General features: G+C 39.8%; 1 protein-coding gene across 1 annotated transcript in view; it reads right to left on the bottom strand.

The window, feature by feature from the left end:
* The window catches only part of MGAM2 (maltase-glucoamylase 2 (putative)), a 113709-nt gene that overhangs the window by 70057 nt on the left and 23692 nt on the right, over window positions 1-19960 (bottom strand). Inside the window, exons 8-17 of the mRNA XM_008964816.4 lie at window positions 19116-19215; window positions 18215-18327; window positions 17098-17223; window positions 14833-14964; window positions 14647-14745; window positions 11900-12013; window positions 10840-10924; window positions 8169-8286; window positions 1370-1541; window positions 713-829 (exon numbers count right to left, since the gene is read on the bottom strand). Coding sequence (XP_008963064.3) covers window positions 713-829; window positions 1370-1541; window positions 8169-8286; window positions 10840-10924; window positions 11900-12013; window positions 14647-14745; window positions 14833-14964; window positions 17098-17223; window positions 18215-18327; window positions 19116-19215 — 1176 coding nt within the window. The remainder of the gene's footprint in view (window positions 1-712; window positions 830-1369; window positions 1542-8168; window positions 8287-10839; window positions 10925-11899; window positions 12014-14646; window positions 14746-14832; window positions 14965-17097; window positions 17224-18214; window positions 18328-19115; window positions 19216-19960) is intronic.

Genomic DNA, 19960 nt, shown 5'->3' with positions numbered 1-19960 from the left:
GAAGAGCTGGAACTAAAATGATCATTAGGAAGTTATTCTAATGAATCTATTAAGAGTTAAACCACTCAATTGGAAATATTTCAACTTAAGATTACTTTATTAAAAGAAAGGACATCTCACCCTACTTGCTTCTGCCATCATCATAAACACCTCCTCAGGGGGGACTTTGAACCCACTTCTATGTACTTGCCCATCAAAAATACTATTTTGGGTGGAAGAGCCTAAAGGTGGAATGAGTCATGAGAGATAGTTGGCAAGTCCTCCAAACTATTCATAGAAAGGTAGAATGTTGTAACAAGGTGAAAGAAATGTTGAGATCACTGGCCTAAGCCTCTTTAAATTCTTTCTCCTTGCTCCTCCATACCTATGAGGGATTTCCCTTGTATAAACTGAAATAAAATACCAACAAATTCCAATTGTCCTATCTTATATAAGATAGTACAGAAATGATGGCAGCACTACAGAAACTTTAACAAATCTTCTCACTTTGTTGGTGAGTTTCCAAGAATAAAATCTTTCAGTATATACATACCCCTTCCAATGCACCATCACCTTGATTGATACCCTGCTTTTTAAGGCTATGATACAAGACTTTTTTATCTTTCTGCTGCAGTTAGTGCCAACCTGTAGTACTATTTTCCTCAAATCCTCTTTAAGAGCCAGTAGATTAGCTAATCCAAAAAGTTTCCATCACTTCTCTTGATGACCTTACCCTGAACCCAGGCCCATTGTGATTCCTTGGTAGTGGATAAAATGCTCCAAGCTGCATCCACCTTCTGCAGAGCTCCTCTGTGACATTGTTGTTATAACCACAGATGTTGGCACCTACCTGGAGAATTAGCACACATACAAGCACAGCGGTCAATGAGAGGTGAAAGCATGTAGTGAAGATTTATATGATAAGGGAAAGGAGAACCTCTTAGTCACATCATCCCATGCTTAAGGAGATCCCAGAGTCATAGGGCACACTCCCAGCCAAAGGAGAGAAACAAGATAGAATCCATCACAGACTTACTGATAGTGCAAACAATGGTCCTTGTGTTGAGGCTGTTCCTTAATATTCAGTTCCCAATTTCATACTTTCTTATTTACTAATGCTCTCTTGATGGAATTTTCCTGTGATACTAATACAATTTTATTCATGCTGTCTCCTTCCTATCTTCAGATATTCCATAGATGACAACTCAGTGATAAAGTACTACCATTCTATCTTCAGAAGGCAGCTCACGTAACACACAAAACTTGATTTTTCCAATACATATCACCCTGGAACATGCTCCTTGGTTTTTCAGATAATCTCTAAGACTGCTAATTAAAAGAATGTCAACAGACAAAGGGTTAAAGTTCCCTGGTTGGAAATAAGGCTCACCATGGGGATGCCAAACAGGTTGAACTCAAGGATAGTGGGGATAGACCATCGGAGGTCATCCCATGTGGCTGCATTGTCCCCCAGCCAATGAGCAGCAAATTTGCCAGATCCAGCAAACGTAGAACGGGATAAGATGAAGCTCCTATTATTCATGAAGATGGTCTCCAGGGCTCTGGAAGGGAATACAGCCAGTGAAGTGTGAGGTGGGCTGTGAATGTCTAGGACTCACCTTACAATAAGAGCAGCAATGGACTTTCTAACCAAACTGAGAAAACAACATGAGGGTGTCATAAACCAGGTGTCATAAACTTAGTACTATTTAAGAGCTTCTTTCCCATTTCGGGGTAAGGTTTCAGATCTCATATAAGACAGTACAAACCTCTATATTCTAGCCCCCATAGCAATTTCTCTAGGCTTCCGTTCCCCGATTTTGTTTTCTGTATCTGGTTGGATCTGGTTGTGGTCTGGTCCTTTTGGTCGACAGTATATTGGAACCATGATTTGAGTTCTTTGTCCCATCTTTTTTCTAATGTCCTTTGGTTCCATGAATTTCTGCCATGCATAATCCTGTTCAGCACAGCACCTGCTCCGATGGGAGCTCTGCACCCTCTGCTGGACTAAGAGGAGAGTTCATGCACCAGCTGGTACACCTCTGAAACTTCAGAATTTATCCCTGGCTTCCTCTGAAACTTCAGACTTATTCTTAGCAATTCTCAATGTTAGCAAATTTTAATCTATGCAAAATAAGAGTCATTGAAATGAGTAAGTCTCAAAAGATTGCATCTGATACTTTCTATAAAGTTAAAAACAACTAACATAGAAAATATTATTTTCATTGTATTACAAATAAAATATTACATGTTACGTAAAACGATATAGAAATGAAAGCAGACCGGGCACGGTGGCTCACGCCTGTAATCCCAGCACTTCGGGAGGCTGAGGCGGGTGGATCATGAGGTCAGGAGATCGAGACCAACCTGGCCAACATGGTGAAACCCCGTCTCTACTAAAAATACAGAAGTTAGCTGGACATGGTGGTGTGCGCCTGTAGCCCCAGCTACTCATACTCAGAAGGCTGAGGCAGTAGAATCGTTTGAACCCAAGAGGCAGAGGTTGCAGTGAGCCAAGATCATGCCACTGCACTCCAGCCTGGGTGACAGAGCAAGGCTCTGTCTCAGAAAAAAGAAAAAAGAGAGAAAAGAAATAAAAGCAAAGAAATTAAAAGCACAGAATTCAGAATGGTAATTACTTCAGGGGCACGGATGAACATACAGTGGGGTGACCTATGGTTAGATGTGGGCTGTTTGCCTAGTTTTATTCTGGACACCTTTTGAACAGGCATTTTATTGAAATGACTCTCCTCTTTTGTTCTTTCCCCCCTGTGGTAAAAAGCCCACATCTTCCATTAGAATTATAAAATTGAACAATAATACAATTAAAGGACAGTAAGACCTGAGCCATGCCACAGTTGCTGCCAGCTCTTCGCAGGCAAGCTCTTCTTTCCTGCTTTCTAATACATGGTCTGAGACAAGTGTATCTTTTCCTGAAACCTCTCTCTGCAAGTCTTTATCACCAGGCACCCGGCAATTCCTCAAGACACTATCACAGTCACCAAGGCCTCCTCACTTCATTTTCCTAGGGATGTTTGGAGAGTCTATAAATACTGAATGGCTTATAATGGCAAAAGGGAGAAAATTTTGAAACGGAAAACTGCTTTAAGAAAGTAAAGTGCTTCATTCTGACAATTTACTGTCAAAAATAGGGGTAGGTTGGAGGAGAGGACTCACTCAACTCCTATCCCCACTTCTACTTTAATGTAGACTGGCCGACACTTTGCTTTTATTACCACTGGCTGCAGGTTTATTATACTCTGCAGTAATCAATCATGAAAGAAACACATTCAGCTTACACAGAGTGAAACCAAAACAGGGTTGAAGATATCTGCGGTTCCAGTTTATTTAGAGGCAGGCTGTTTCTGTGGCAAAACAGATTAGATAATTGCTGGTTTTTTTTTTTTTAAACATCTTAAAGGAACAGTCTTACTCAGAGGCTTTGTCTTTTCTATCTTTTAGTTTTCTCTTTTCTATCCCCCAGGTCTGGCCAATTTATAATCAGGTTGTGATCACTGAAAGACTCTAGTCTCCTTCGGCTTTCAGCCTAGAGGTGGGGATAATTTTATTCCTGGTTGGCCCACTGTCCCCAGACTATACTTCCATTTAAGGTTGAGCCAAATATTTATCAGACCAATTACTTTAGTTCTTCTGATGTCCAGATCCCATTGAATGAAAATGTTATCCATTTTTTGATCCACTCTACCTCAAGCCCAAAGACCAAGTTCCACTTATCTCTACTGTCCTCTGGGAGCGTAGGCCATTATGCCTGGCCAGAGAAATTAGAAAGACACCTACTATTTGCTCAATCACAATTACCTTTTAACTATTAACCATAACTATTAGAATATATTAACCAACCCATTCTTGATTTTATAGCACTTTTACCACATGCAGTCACGGGCAAAAAAGTAATTTGAAACTTTCTTCCCCTCCTCCAACCCTTTCTTACTCTTTCTTACCCTGACTACTCACTCTGTTTCCCACTTCTCATTCTTAGATAGAAGCATCTAAGAATAAAACTGTATCAGAACAGGAGATTATGGGAATACCAATCCGTGTCTCATTTCAGAGATGAGGAAATTGAGTCTTATTTATCCAGTTTATTTCTCAGGAAAAATAGAATGAGAGAGAAAAGACAAAGAGAAGATAATGAATCAGAAATATATGTCGTTCTTCCTAGAGGTTTTTTTTTTTTTTAACCAAAATACAAACTTTTACATTTTCTGGACAAGAACTCTCATCTGGATAATCTAACATAATGCAAAGTCATGAGGACAAAATAGTGCTGGAAAATAACACCGACCCAGTCTCTGCCTCGAAGTCATCAGGTCCCCTAGGTGCTGGGTCCTGCCCTTCCTCTCTCTCTCAGGCCAGGCATTCATCCAACAAAGTGTCTTCAGTACACACTCTATTGATAAGGCTAAGGATATGGGCTGACTTTGCCCTCAAAAAGCTTACAGTCCAGCAGAGAGAAAATTAGCATCTAAAATTTGATACCATGTTTTTTGCATACTAAGCATATTGGAATATGAACAAATGTGGCACAGAAAATGGGAAATAATCTTTTCCTAGAACTGTCAGGAAAGTTTCCAGCATTGAGATTGGAGGTGAGGTTGTATAAATAAGTATATTTTGCAAAATGGACAGGGTAAGGAAGGCCATCTCGTGCATGGCAAATAGCACATGAAAGGCATGGAAGAATGAATAGCACTTGGATTTGGGAACAAGAAGAAGATGCAAAGGTGAGAGAAAAATTGTAAGAAAGGGTTAGATTATAAAGTACCTTATAGGTTATGCTAAGAATTTCACTGTATAAAAAATAGCAAGGCACAAATAATTTTACACTGGGGAGAGAAATGAGCAAACAGTGCTTTAGAAAGGTCACTTTGTCAGGAATGTACAGCAGTGCTTTCTAGATTTTAACATACGTTCAATACACCCAGGGATCTTGATAAAATGCAGGTTTTGATTACTAAGTGCAGGGTTGAGGTCCAAGATGCTAATGTTTTCTGGTGATGCTGATGCAGCTGTTCCTTGGACTATGCTTCAAGTAGAAAGGGTAGAGGGTAGGTTACTGGGAGATAAGGGTAAAGTCAGGGAGATTAGTTCTGGGCCTAGTGTAATGATTTGTGTGAGGGATGATGATAACCTAATTAAGAAGTATTAAGGGGGGAAAATGGAGGTGGTTACAGAAATGTTTCAAAAGTAACATCAAAAGGATCAAGGACTGATTGTATGTGAGGGCACAAAAGGCATAAAGGATGGCTTCATGCTTCTCACTTGGGAGTCTGGGATATAGGGATGCTGTTGCTACCAACCAAGATACAGAATTTAAGAGTTTCAGCCAGGCGTGGTGGCTCATGCCTGCAATTCCAGCACTTTGGGAAGCCGAGGTGGGCGGATCACCAGAGGTCGGGAGTTTGAGACTAGCCTGACCAACATGGAGAAACCCCGTCTCTACTAAAAATACAAAATTAGCTGGGCGTGGTGGCGCATGCCTGTAATCCCAGCTACTCAGGAGCCTGAGGCAGGAAAATCGCTTGAACCCGGGAGGCGGAGGTTTCATTGAGCTGAGATCGCGCCATTGCACTCCAGCCTGGGCAACAAGAGCGAAACTCTGTCTCAAAAAAAAAAAAAAAAAAAGAATTTAACAGCTTCAAAAATGATCAGCTACAGTGGGAAGATTAGGTGAAAACAGGTAACAGAGCAAGGTGAATGGTATTTGAGGTACTACAAAACATCCAAGTAAGGCCGGGCGCGGTGGCTCACGCCTGTAATCCCAGCACTTTGGAAGGCTGAGGCGGGTGAATCATGAGGTCAGGAGATGGAGACCATCCTGGCTAACGCTGTGAAACCCCGTCTCTACTAAAAAATACAAAAAATTAGCCGGGCGTGGTGGCAGCTGCCTGTAGTCCCAGCTACTCGGGAGGCTGAGGCAGGAGAATGGCGTGAACCCGGGAGGCGGAGCTTGCAGTGAGCCGAGATCGCGCCACTGCACTCCAGCCTGGGTGACAGAGCGAGACTCTGTCTCAAAAAAACACAAAACATCCAAGTAGACAACGTCAGAAGATTGTTTTGGATATTTGTGTCTAAAAATTAGGGAAACATCTCAGGTATAATTATAGATTTTAAAATCATTAGAATTAATTACAGTGAAAACCATGAAAAGGAATAAATTACTTATAAATTACCTATGTGTTGGCATAGACTGTAAAGAGAAGAGGCCAGAGGGTGGATTCCTAAGAATCATCAACAGTGAAAGAGCTGATGGAAAAGATCCAGGCACACAGATGAGAGGGAACAGCTGGAAAGAGAGCAGAGGCACCAGGCAGAGCAGTATCTTTTTTTATTTTTTTTTGAGACAGAGTTTCACTCTTGTTGCCCAGGCTGGAGTGCAATAGCGTGATCTCGGCTCACTGCAACCTCCATCTCCCAGGTTCAAGCGATCCTCCTGCCTCAGCCTCCAAAATAGCTGGGATTACAGGCGCGCCTGCCACCACACCCGACTAATTTTTCTATTTTTAGTAAAGACGAGGTTTCACTATGATGGCCAGGCTGGTCTCAAACTCCTGAACTCAGGTGATCTGCCCATCTCAGCCTCCCAAAGTGCCTGGATTACAGACGTAAGCCACCGCACCCAGCCAGCAGAGCAGTATCTTAAGGACTGAAGGAGCTAAGTTTAAAGGAGTGGTTATGGCCTTGAGTACCAAGGAGAAAGAGAAGTCAAGTAAGAAAAGGACTGAGACAGGCCCCATAAACCCATCAAAGTCTCCCTGTCTTCTAGAGCACAACAGTGCTCTAGAAACACCAAAACAGGGGGAAAGAAGCCGAGAAAGACAAAGATGCTCTTTCCTAAGCCACTGGAGGATCCACAGCAGCTCTTTAGTTTCCGCATCTGTGCTGCAAATTCAAATTAAAACCTTAAGCCTGGCCCCAAATTTTCTTGCTCTCTTAGGTATAATGATTGTATTGTACCATCTTCCACAGAAGAAACTACACAGTGAGAAGAGGAGTTATTTCTCAATTTACTGAGTCATAAGTAAACAATCTACATGACAAGATATAAAGGATGTTATGGTTTGCAGAACACATTTGTCTCCTTGGTAGACTTTCATAATGGGTGGTGGTGGCAACAGCAGTAATGGTGGTGGTGATAGTCATGGTGGCGATGGGGATAGTGATGATGGTGATAGTGGTGGTAGGGAAGGTGGTGGTGACAACAGCAGTAATGGTGGTGGTGATAGTCATGGTGGCGATGGGGATAGTGATGATGGTGATGGTGGTGGTAGGGAAGGTGGTGGTGACAACAGCAGTAATGGTGGTGGTGATAGTCATGGTGGCGATGGGGATAGTGATGATGGTGATGGTGGTGGTAGGGATGGTGGTGGTGGTGATGGTAGTGGTGGTGGTGATGGTAGTGGTAGCGGTTATGATGGTGATGGTGAATGGTGGTCATGGTGGGTGGTGGTGATGGTGATAGTGATTGTGGTGGTGGGGGGGATGGTGGTGATAACTGTGGTGGTGGTGATGGTGATAGTAGTGGTAGTGATGGTGGTGGTGATGGCAATAATGGTGGTAGTAATGGTGTGGTTATGACAATGGTGATGGTGTTAGGTAATGATGGTGGTGGTGATGGTGATAGTTGTGTGTGCACGTGTGTGTGTGTGTGTGTCTTAGGGCAGAAGGGAGAATTATGAGGTAGACAAGCAGGACATTGGGAAGGAAATAGAAGGATATGGTGTAGCATTTCCAGATAAATAAAGGAAATACAGGTAAATTCAAATTCCAAATAAACAACAAGTAATTTTTAGTATGAGAATGTCCCACACAAATTTAATTTGGTGTCCTGTATTTTTATTTGCTAAAATCAAGCAATCCTAGTGCATTCAGTAAAAGGATCCAAGCAAGAGCTGACTTCTAGCTGAGGACTCTAAATGCCTTACATAGTATTGCCTGCTAGTATCCTTGAAATAAGCTCCTTAGCCATAAGCCAAAGATAATCCTGTACAGAAACCAGGGTGTATATGAGAGGAACTCTTAAATACTCTGTAAGAACAGAGTTTTTCTATTTCTATAAATGCAAAAAATATTTGAACAATATATTACGTATAGAGCAGAAGAAAAACCCTCCACCTCCACCTCCCACCTCCGCATATCTGGAATTAGGGTGAAAACCAAGCCCTTACAAGTTTGTGGTTCTTGCCATGGAGTGGCCATACAAGCTGTGGATGTCATAATGAAGGCCCCCACGAAACTCCGTGTCCATGCAGAGAGTTCTTGCAAAAAGTAAGTGATCCAGAACTCCTGGAGGGAAATACTCATTAGTGAGGCACTTCCTCATTAACCATCTTTAACAAATTAGCGGCCCAACTATTTTCTTCCTGATTACTGTACCTTCCCCACCAATCTCCACCTGACCAAATCCGTTCCAGATTTTAAATTCTATCCTAAATGCTATTTCCTGCCTGGGGCTAACATTGAGACCTCCAAGGAGATGGATTATTAAAATTAATCTGCATTCCCTTGAGCTCACAAAGAATCCTGGTGAGGGGAGGCAACTGAGAAACATGCTCAGAGCAAACGCAGTGGATCTGAGCCCAAGTATAAAGCATATAGTGTTTATCTACATATATTTAATCAAGAGAAATTGAGTGTACAATGTATAGGTATGAAGGCAGAGAAAGGGAACTTTTTCTTTTTTATAATACAGTCACACTTAAAAGAAAAATAGAGGCTGGGCACAGTGGCTCATGCCTGTAATCCCAGCACTTTGGGAGGCCGAGGCAGGTGGATCACCTGAGATCAAGAGCTCAAGACAAGCCTGACCAATATGGTGAAACCCCGTCTTTACTAAAATTACAAAAATTAGCCAGGCATGGTGGTGTGCGCCTACAGTCCCAGCTACTTGGGAGGCTGAGGCAGGAGAATCACTTGAGCCCGGGAGGCAGAGGTGGCAGTGAGCCGAGATCGTGCCACTGCACTCCAGACTGGGCGACAGAGTGAGACTACATCTCAAAAAAAAAAATAACAATAAGATGTGACATTTGGACATTTGGGTAGTTTGACAGTTTGATGTGTAAGTACTCAAATCCTACCTCTGAGAATTATTCTTTGCATTTTCCCTTCCTCAAGCCTGAAATGGCCAATCTTCTCTGCCACTTCCTCTCCTTGTGAACTCTTCACTGGGGCCGTATCTACCTTCCTTCACAAAGTCTTGCCCATACCTAGGACCTGAGTGTGAGGCACAATTCTAGAAAGTGGTGGGACCAGGAAAGACTGAGGTTGAGTTTTTCCTACGCAGTATAACAGAATCAAGGTTTGGAGTTGGAAATTAAGTTGAAATGTAAAATGGGAAGAAAATTCTATTTCTTGCACAGCTTGGTGTGTGGCATGAGATTCACAGCCACTTCAGCGCTCTTTCTCATGCTAATTAATGTGCACTGTGCAATCCTGGAAAGGGGAGGGGCTGCCTGGCTATGAGCAAAAGTGGCCGGTCATATGTGAGTAGACTAAATGCTGGGGGTAAGGAGTGGGGTGCCCACCACAAGCAAGCAGAAAGTGATAGGATTGAGGTTTTCCGTAGGGAAAAAAAAAATCAAAAACAAAATTTAGTTTTGGCCAAAAAGAGGATTGAGAAATTAAGAAAAAAAAAAAAAAACATGATAAACTAATCCAGAGTGGAAAAAAAATGGGGGAATCCAGACAGAGCAGAGAAGTACAAAGAGTAAGTCGAAAAAGCGAACAGTAGATGTTACAAGAGGTCAAGACTTCCTCCAAAAAGTTATTTACTCCTTAAGTGACCAAAAGGAGTTAAAGAAACAGCTGTACCTTGGTCTCAGGGGTATAAGTAAAGTGGGCAAATCAGAATACACTGACTGTTCAGATGCCCAACATGCCAGTGTTCTCTTTCTGGAAATATAAGAACATTATACCTTCCCTTGAGGTTAAGCTGAGGCTACATGACCAGATTCTAGCAAAGAAATGTGGGCCAATTGGGTACACCTCCCTTCTAGGCCTGCCCATAAAATCTTCTCCACCCTCTCTCTCCCTCACCCAGGAAGCCAGAAACAAAGGTCTCTGAGGAGATGGGAGAACCAGACATAGAGATCCGAGTCACCACTTGGATTCAAGTCACCCATCCCTCACCAGAGTATGATGTGAGCAAAAAGTAAACGATTATTGTGTTAATCCACTGAGATATTGGGGTTTATTTGTTGCCAGAGCATAGTGTATTCTATACTGCCACTGCCACTCGCCACCTCCACACATATTCTTTCAAAATCAGAAACTGGAAAATTGACCTTGACTAGAAATGGGACCTATAAATGGGACCTTGAAGGCACCACTGATGCTTTAAACTGTTGTAAATGGTCAGAGAGAGAGGGAGGAAGGGAGGGAAAAAAGAAAAAGGAAAAAGGGAAGAAGGAAGGAAGGGAGGGTAAGGAGGAAAGAAGGAAGTAAAGAATAAAGAAAACAGTTAAGAAGATTACAGGTTTACTTCAGTTTAAGGTAGTCTGTATCCTGAAGTGTCCTGAAATTCTCATAGATTTTAAAATTGACACCTGAGGGATTTGGGGGAAATGAACAGGATGAAAGCATTTTGAACTCTAGACTGGAAGGGCAGCCAGGGGAGGTAGGCAGGCTCAGACTTTGTCACATGCTTGCCCTGGAGTTATGACAGCAAAAGGGTAATCAGAGACCCAACACTGCTGCAGAGACTTTGGCAGAGGAGCATTCAGGATGTTTAGGAGACCCCTTGGACTAGGAAGTGAAACTGCTCCCGACCACACTGAGTATTGCTGAGGGTGTTTTAAACATGGCTTATTCCTACATCATAGCAAACAGGTGAAAACTTACTAGGAAGAAAAGGAGGAAAGTTCAAGTTGTTGGATTCACACTGGTTATTAGAAGCTTGGAGTAAGCTAGATACTTCATTCATTTCCTTCAAAGACACAAAACACACAAAGTGTAAAATGCGATTGAGCTACATTTAGCTGTTGAGAAATGCTTACTGAACTAGGAGCCAAGATATCTGGGTCCCTTATCAACTGCCTTTTGGATTTTAAATAATCTCCCTAATTTTTCTTACCCTCTGTTTCATCTTTTATAAAATTGAGTCATTGGATTAGGTTATATATTTTTAAGGTATGTTCCACTTCTAAATGATAGTGGGCACATTTTTACTTTTTATAAATTGATTTCAATCAGCTAATTCAGAAATACCATTTCAAAGGTTGATCCTTGCCCTACAAATTGTAAATATTTATTGTTATTGTTAAGAACCTAAGATAAACTAACATTTCTATTGTTAACTGTCCCTATCCTTTATTCCTCTGAGTGAGGAACAATAAGAGAATATAATTAAGATCAAATCTATTTTCTTACATGAATTAAAAATAAGTGATGTCTAATCTTGGCAACAAACAAATTTTCTTTATCATTGCACATCTTATTCATCAGAGTGCTTCCAAAAATGGCTGCTCCAATGCCTTGCACATTGGCACTCAGAGCACATTTGTTGAAGAAATTCCTATTGTTCTTCCATAAAAATACGAGACCCTCATTAAATTATTCTCTAATGATTAATTTAAATTTTTATGAATCGATGCTACAAATAGTAGCAATTATAATACTGTTTTAATAAAACAGTATTTTTAAGCTGACAACCAGTTAATGGAGAAAGCAAAAACTTTATCAAAATGAAATAACCAGTTGATGAAAGATGCAGGATAAGAACCTAAGGCTCTTAGGAGCCTCATTCACTGGATATAGACTCAGCCTTAAGTAAAATAATTTTGAATACTACTACGTAAAGCAAACTATTTTTTATTGACATTTATTTGACATCAAGGTCAAAACTCATCTGAAAATTTGGCGTTGTTTCCAAAGGAAATTTGAGTCAGGAATAATAACTTACAATCCACACTCCATCAAACTCCAGGTGATCATGAAATTTAGCGACCTGATCTGTCCACCACTCAGTGCATACTGGATTGGTATAATCGGGAAAGACTGTCGGTCCTGGATATCCCTAGGACACAGAGGAAGGCAGTGGCAATCAGCTTGGTTGAAGGTTTTTCATTTTGACCGACAGTGATTTCTTCTACTAGCAGCCTCATTTTGCTGTCATTTTAGAAATAAAATGTGTGACTACCCCAACAAAAACTAAACAATAAAATGCATACAAGGAACAAGAGGAAAAAACAATAAAAGGAAAAGCAACAGAGTAGATCAATGAAAAGCCACCATAAGTCCTTTTCTGTGCAAAAGAAAATTTAAAAAGTACAACTGCATTATGTCAGGCCAGTTGGGAGACAAATTGTTTAAAATACTAGAAAGTCTATATATTATTTTTCAAGAGAATGAACTTTTTTCAAGTGTTGTTAATTAAAGGTCACATAAAGTCTACTTTGAATAAGTATGATTATAAATAATGTGTTGATATTTTTGGCATATAAGCAATATTTTATAAATGGTTGAATGAAGTTTGCGCTTCTTACTCAGGTCATTTTTTAAATTCTACCTCCCTTTTCTGTCTATGCCTATCAAACAATAGCTTTAAAGATTTTCCACAACAAAGATATAACCATAGCCAAATTTTTGAAAATTCTTAATTAAAACGATACCAGTTTTTGTGAAAAATTTTTGCTCATTTTCCCTATAAATTTATAGATTGTAATTTAGGAACAACTTTACACTCCGGGAACATAATGAATACATATTTTGAAATGTGGATACTTCTCAAAACTCAAGATGGGAGCTTGAAATACCCACAGTAAATGGATTGAGCTCCTGGCTCTTTGTTTTAGGTGATGGGCATCAACTAACAATTAGATGTAACTCTGCACCCCAGGAAACAGGTGGTGTCACAAAACATTCACCTACAGCAACATTCAACCTAGAGCAGGCCAGCAAATTTTATTCAGCTAAGTGCATTTAAAACAAACGACTGGACCGGCATGGTGGCTCACGCCTGTAATCCCAACACTTTGGGAGGCTGAGGCAGGTGGATCACGAGGTCAGGAGTTCGAGACCAGTCTGGCCAAGAGAGTGAAATTCCGTCTCTACTAAAAATACAAAAATCAGCCAGGCATGGTGGCAGGCACCTGTAATTCCAGCTACCTGGGAGGCTACGGCAGGAGAATCGCTTGAACCTGGGAGGCAGAGGTTGCAGTGAGCTGAGATCGTGCCACTGCACTCTAGCCTGGGCAACAGAGCAAGACTCCATCTCAAAAAAAACAAAAAACAAAAAAAAAACCACACACCATTATGCACCTCCGCTACTGCTATCTCTGCCAACATCTTAGATTAAATGATTCATGCCATTTATTGGTCAATGAAGTCAACTATCTAATTCATTCTTTGTAATTATATGCAAATTCTTAATTATATATCACTCAAATATGAGTACTATTGAAATGACTCATAAGTGTGGATAAAATTTTAGGTGAGCAAAATAATTTTTATTTGACTATGGACTCTAAATGCAGTATATAAACATGGGCTTATCTAATATTTTAGAAACTAGCTTCTAACGAAACAGTAAAAGCAAAGACTTGGTGTGCAGAAGGAAGAAAACTTTCCTACTGCTTCATGAAAAGTTAGAATCAATGAAAAAAAAAGTAAATAGAATTAAGCATCGAAAGAGTCAATGAAAGGAATTAAGTGGGCAGAGTTTGGTAAGGGATCATCCACAATCCTGAAAAGACAGTTTCGCAAAATAAACTACTCAGCAGCAACAAGATCTGCAGTCACGTGAACTCTCTAGATGAAGCAACAATTTGAGTAAATCTTACAGAATCCAATCATCTAGGGCTGACCCTACATATAATTGAAATTGCCTATGTGATTTGATTTAAAGTACTCTCAGAAATTTAATTATCCTGAATATAGGCCCCAGCTCAGCCTATTCCACTGCCTGAGTCTGCTACCTCAGAATCAAAACTATGCTCTATCTATAAGTCTTGTGTAAATTTAAAATATAGGTTAGGCATGGTGGCTCACACCTGTAATCCCAGCAGTTTGGGAGGCTGAGGCAGGCAAATCACCTGAGGTCAGGAGTTCGAGATCAACCTGGCCAATACGGAGAAACCCCGTCTCTACTAAAAATACAAAAATTAGTCAGGCATGGTGGTGTGTGCCTGTAATCCCAGCTACTCGGGAGGCTGAGGTAGGAGAATCACTTGAACCCAGGAGTCAGAGGTTGCAGTGAGTCAAGATCATGCCATTACACTCAGCCAGGGTGACAAAAGTGAAACTCCATCTCAAAAAAATAAAAATTAAAACTTAAAAAAATATATATATATTAGCTGAGATCAGTTCCACATTAATCTATGAGCATCTTGCTATATTTTTGTAGTTGAATTTATTGTCTTGGGAAAGAGAAATTTGGAGGTGGGAGGGCTTTAGGTAACTGATTTTTCTTCTAGTTATATATTGCTTCTCAATTATCTATGGTATTAGAGGATCAAGGCTAGCTTTTTAAATTCTTCAGGTTTTTAATCATTCTATTATTATATCTACTGGTTTAAAATAGTAATAAAAGAAACCTCTAAAGCCATGAAAACAGTAACAGTATTGTAACTTGCCTTTCACTCATCTTCGTACCAAAAGTACAACTCCCCAAAACAATCATAATTTACTTTGATTTTCTTAAGAAATTACCTCCCCAACAGCAAAGCCATTGTTCCCCAAGATCCACACTCTCTTTAGGCTTCCATTATTATAGGGCTCGTAGTTAGAGTTTTTGGAGATGCCAGGATTCTAATAAAGAAATACGATATAAATATTATTTTCATAAATTTTTTGCACTACAAAAGAAAAAATAAGGTAACAAGTGTTTGAACATACCATAATAATAAGATATTTCTGTCCATTGTCATGTAACTCCTTGACAAAATCTGGGAGACCAGAGTAAGCGACTTCATCAACAGTGAAATCCTTCTTTCCATCCATGTAGTCTATGTCAGAGTACTGGACATCCTGAAAGAGAGCTCTGGTCAATCAGAACCTAGGAAACAGCACTGTGCTGATGGAAAGTATTACAGCTCTGGTTCCTGACCATTGAAAATGAAACCATATTTTCTAATGATCCTGGAATTTCCAGGGCTTGGCTACTTCTTAGGAGAAAATAAGCTATCTTTGAAAGACATGATTGCTGTTTGGTTGCTGTTTTACCTCCTTGTCCTGACAGGTGCGTGTCATAAGGTATTGGGAGGGACTTGAGAGCAGGAATTGCATCTTGTTCATCTCTTTAACTTGAGAGCTTGGATGCTTGACATAAAACAGACGCTCTTTAAATGATTGTTTGAATGAATCATATTATTAATGTTATAACCATGTACTAACTTAACCCAAGCATCAAGCCAGAATATATCATATGAGGAGAAAATGATCTTTTGCCCTACGAAAGTGCTAGAGTAATGATTAACACAGATCAATGACAAAAAGATAAAGCCTTACTCAACTAAACTCTCATGCACACATTTTTCCTTGTGTTTGCATATCAGCCTAGGGAGCAGGTGTTATTCTTAGTGAGCAAATTGAAATGTGGGGGAGTTCAGTGACATTTCCCAAAATACATGCACTGGGAGGTAGGGGGGCTGATGAGGGCTTTGGGGACAGGCTCTTTGGCTTCAGATGCTCTTTTTTTCCCCAATCTGCCACCTTCCTCAAAGACAAACGAAGTGTTCTTCTAAGTGTTCCTCAAGTATCATACGGTAGGAGTCTCGACCTTACAGGCCTGAAGGAAAACGTGGCTTATGGCCTATTGCCCAAAGTGGCATCAACTGTTCTAATACTGAGCAGTCATTTAGGACCCAGGTGTCCTCCACAAACAAATGTAGGGAAAGATTCTATTTGCGGAAGAAAATTCTTCCTGGAATTGGATGTTTGCAGATAACAGATATGGGAGAAGTAAAATTAAACACAATCAATTCCCCTTTGACACCAAAACACATTGACCATCTGTTTTTTTTTACAGGAAAAATTGATCCCCCTGCCTGCCCTCATCACTATTCTGAGAGGGGACTGAAGAACCCTGAAAGCAGGCCAAAGCCATGTCCACATGTTCAGTCTTCCTTCAGACGTTAACATTATATTCTTTTTTTTTTTTTTTTTGAGATAGAGCCTCACTCTCTCACCCAGGCTGGAGTGTAGTGGCGCGATCTCAGCTCACTACAACCTCTGCCTCCAGGTTCAAGTGATTCTCCTGCCTCAGCCTGCTTTGTAGCTGGGATTACAGGCATGTGCCACCACACCTGGGTAATTTTTTTGTATTTTTAATAGAGACGGGGTTTCACCATGTTGACCAGGCTAGTCCGAACTCCTGACCTCAAGTGATCTGCCCGCCTCAGCCTCCCAAAGTGCTGAGATTACAGGCATGAGCCACCGCACTGGGCCAACACTATATTCTTACATCAAAGTTTCAAAATCCCAAAGAGCTACCCCCAATACGTTGTTCTGATAAATTCATTAGCCACATGTTATGCATCTCCTGGAGAAGATCATCAACTATTACACACTTAATAATTATCTTGACTTACTGGTGGACATTGAACATCATAAACACTGATGCAACCATGAAGCTTCAAAATTAGAGTTTATCAGATCTGGGAGGAGTACATGAGGTCACCGTGAGAAACTCATTTACTGTAAGTCATTATAATCATCAGCTCTTGTTCCTCATGTCACCTCCAGCGTTGCTTTCTCTAATAACATAATAGCTAACTTTGATGATATTCACCATCTGTGCTAGATGCTTCAACATGCACAGTATAAGTAAGGCATTCCTTACTACCAGCCCACCAAAGTAAGTCTTACATCCTCATTCTATAAAGGTGGAAACTAAGGCTCAGAGATGTTAATTAACTGGCGCAACATTGCACAGAGCTATGAAGAGGTAAAGCTAACATTCAAAGCCACCTCTATCAGGCTTCATTAACAGTATACTTTTCATGCTCAGATACATAACTTAACATGCAAATTTCTGCCAGCAAGTGTGCCTGTCTATCAATCTATTGATTTATCTACACTTTTCCTAATAAATTGAATTTAATGCAAAAAATTAAAATGGGAATTGGTGTCAACTGCATGGTAAAATAAGTTTCAACTTACATATGGTATCTCAGCTAAACGATTTCGGCTTACAACTTCTTTCAATTTATTGATGCCACCATAATCCCTGCGACTAAGCTGGAACCCAAGACTCCAATAGGGAGGCAAGAATGGCCGTCCAACAAGCTGAAAAGATAAGTAAGTGTGTAGGCTTTGAGAATAACATTAGCCCCATTTCATTTTCTGTGAAGTTCCCAGAGCTGAAAACGTCAGAGCTAAGAGTAATCTGCTAGAATAATTTGTGAAATTCCACAATCACATCCTTCTTTACTAAGTACATAAATGTATTCCCAACATCAGACGCTAATAAAATTTGCAGAAAATGTTTCAGTAATGGTGTCATCTTAGGGGAAACTGGCGACATTCATTATTCTATAAGTGTTTTTCTGAATATTTGTTCACAGTGTGGCAAGGGCTAATATGGGCACTTGGAATATAGTGGCACAGAGCAAACATAGCTCCTGCCCTCAGAGAGCTTAGAGGAAATAAATAAATGCCTAATATAATTTCAGATAGTGGTGTGTGCAAAGGGTAAAGGAATAAGAACTGATGGGATTAGGAGTGAGATTACAGGCACACGCCACCATGTCCAGCTAATTTTTGTATTTTTAGTAGAGACAGGGCTCTGCCATGTTGGCCAGGCTGGTCTCGACCTCCTGACCTCAAGTGATTCACCCACCTTGGCCTCCCAAAGTGGTGGAATTACAAGCGTGAGCCACTGCGGCCGACCTCAAGTGTCTTCCTTTTCTATAATTTGAGTCAAATGTGAATAGCTAGCAAAGTTTATTCAGGTAGTTCCTTTTCACTGAATTTTAACTTATTGAATGAATAAGCTTTGCTGACTTCTGGGATACATGAATGGACTATGAGTTACTTGAAAGCAGGATGGTGTCTGACTTCTTTTTGCATTTCTCAAGCCTTGCACAGTGTCTCTTTGGAATGCAGAAAGCACCCAATAAAGGTCATCAAAATAAATAAACAATAGATGAAAGACTCACTATCCCAGCATTTATAATCCATACTGTTTACTAATACCTTTTATTTTTCTTTTATTAATTTATAATGAGCATATGAGATAACAGCAGTAAATAATGACTATCTAAATGCAAAGACATACCTCCAAGTATTCCTGAACCACTTGTTCTGGAGTGTTTCCTAGGAATACATAAAAGTCAAGAATGCCTCCAATCGTGCGATAAGTGATCGCAGGAGCTGGCTGAAGGGTAACCTCTGAAAAAATTATAATGAGATTAATTAGAATCTTATGGTTGGAAGTAAACTCTTCTCTGCAGTAGAAATAGCTGAGCCACCTAAAAGAGTCCCAGTCTCATTTTGAAAGGGATGAAAATCACACTGTCTTTTTATCAGAGGATCGTTGTTGGAGTTTATCAAAGTATTGAATGTGTAAGACACCAATGAAGAATTGAGTTTTGATTTTTTCTTAAGATAAAGAAGAACAAATTGTATTTTAACCTGGCCACATAAAAATACAAGCTTCTGGGTTTTGCGAGTAGCTTCACTCAAAAAACGTTTCAAAAATTTTATTAGATGAGTTTGACTACAATTAAATATTTAAAAATAAATAAAAATGCTTATGAGAGTACCATTAATCCAGAAGCTGGAGAAGGAAGATTTGGAGTGGGGAAAGGGTGGGTGGGCTATGAGAAACAGCCTACAAAACACAGCCTTGTTGCCTACAGACAGAAAGCACAATTTACACGTTGAAATCTACAGATATTTTTGCAATGCGTCTATCAGTGGATCCTATTTTCTACAGACTATGAGGGGAAACATTATATCAAAGAAGACCCCTGAAGTGGTTTTCAATGAAAATAATGTCAAGTATCACCTGGATTTGTAGACAGGTTAACCTACTTTCAGGTTCCAGTTTCAACAAAAGTATTGTAGGTTCAAAATGCCTTCTGTTCAACAGTGATCTCACCATAAAAGTAATTTTTTATAAAAGCAGAATCCTAAAACATATTCCTACCTACAGAAGATAAAAAGATGCTTCCTACCCATGGCATTACTGTTCATCAGAAATACTCCAAAAGAGGAGCCACTGGCATCTTCAAGGCACAAGAAGAATGTATGAGCTCCATACAGATTAATCATGCCCTATCAGCAAAACAGAAGACAAGTAATAGTGTTATGTGTTGAGAAAGTTTTCATTCACCCTAAAATAAATTCAAAAGCCATCTATAACATATACTTGGTCAACACTTCATGTAGTTTAACATTGTATCAAAAAGGCATTGTAATGATATTATCAACTGGAAAATGAATAAACAAAATATGGTATATCTATACAAAAGAATTCCATTCAACAACAGTAAAATAATCATAGACACTGCAATATAAATAAACCTTGAAAGTGTTATGCTAAGGGAAAGAAACAGACACAAACAACCATATATTGTATGATTTCATTGATATGAAATATCTAAAAAAGTCAAATCTATGGGGACAGAAAGTAGGTTAGTAACTAGTTAGGGCTGAAGCAAGCTCTGGAGTTTAAGTCTCAAAGGGCAGAAGGGATCCTATTGCAGTGATGTCAAAGCTATAGAACTGGATTATGACGATGCTTGCCTAACTCAGTATATGTGCTCGAAGCCATTGAATTGCACACTTAAAACAGATGAATTTTTTGGCCTATGAATTATAACTCAATCAAGTTATTTTGTAAACATATTTGCTATGATGTATACCAAAATATTAGCAGAAAGTGATGGTATTATGAGTAATTTTGAATTTTTTACACCTAGTTGTATTTTCTAATGTTTCTGTAGTTAACATATAATACTTAAGTGGTTAAAAAAAGCTTAAAACTAATAGAAAGAGAAAGAAAAAATATTGAAATCTG

Source organism: Pan paniscus, chromosome 6, assembly GCF_029289425.2.
Source record: "Pan paniscus chromosome 6, NHGRI_mPanPan1-v2.0_pri, whole genome shotgun sequence".
Taxonomy (NCBI): domain Eukaryota; kingdom Metazoa; phylum Chordata; class Mammalia; order Primates; family Hominidae; genus Pan; species Pan paniscus.
Note: the sequence above shows the minus strand (reverse complement) of the source record. Positions and strands in the feature narration are given on the sequence as shown.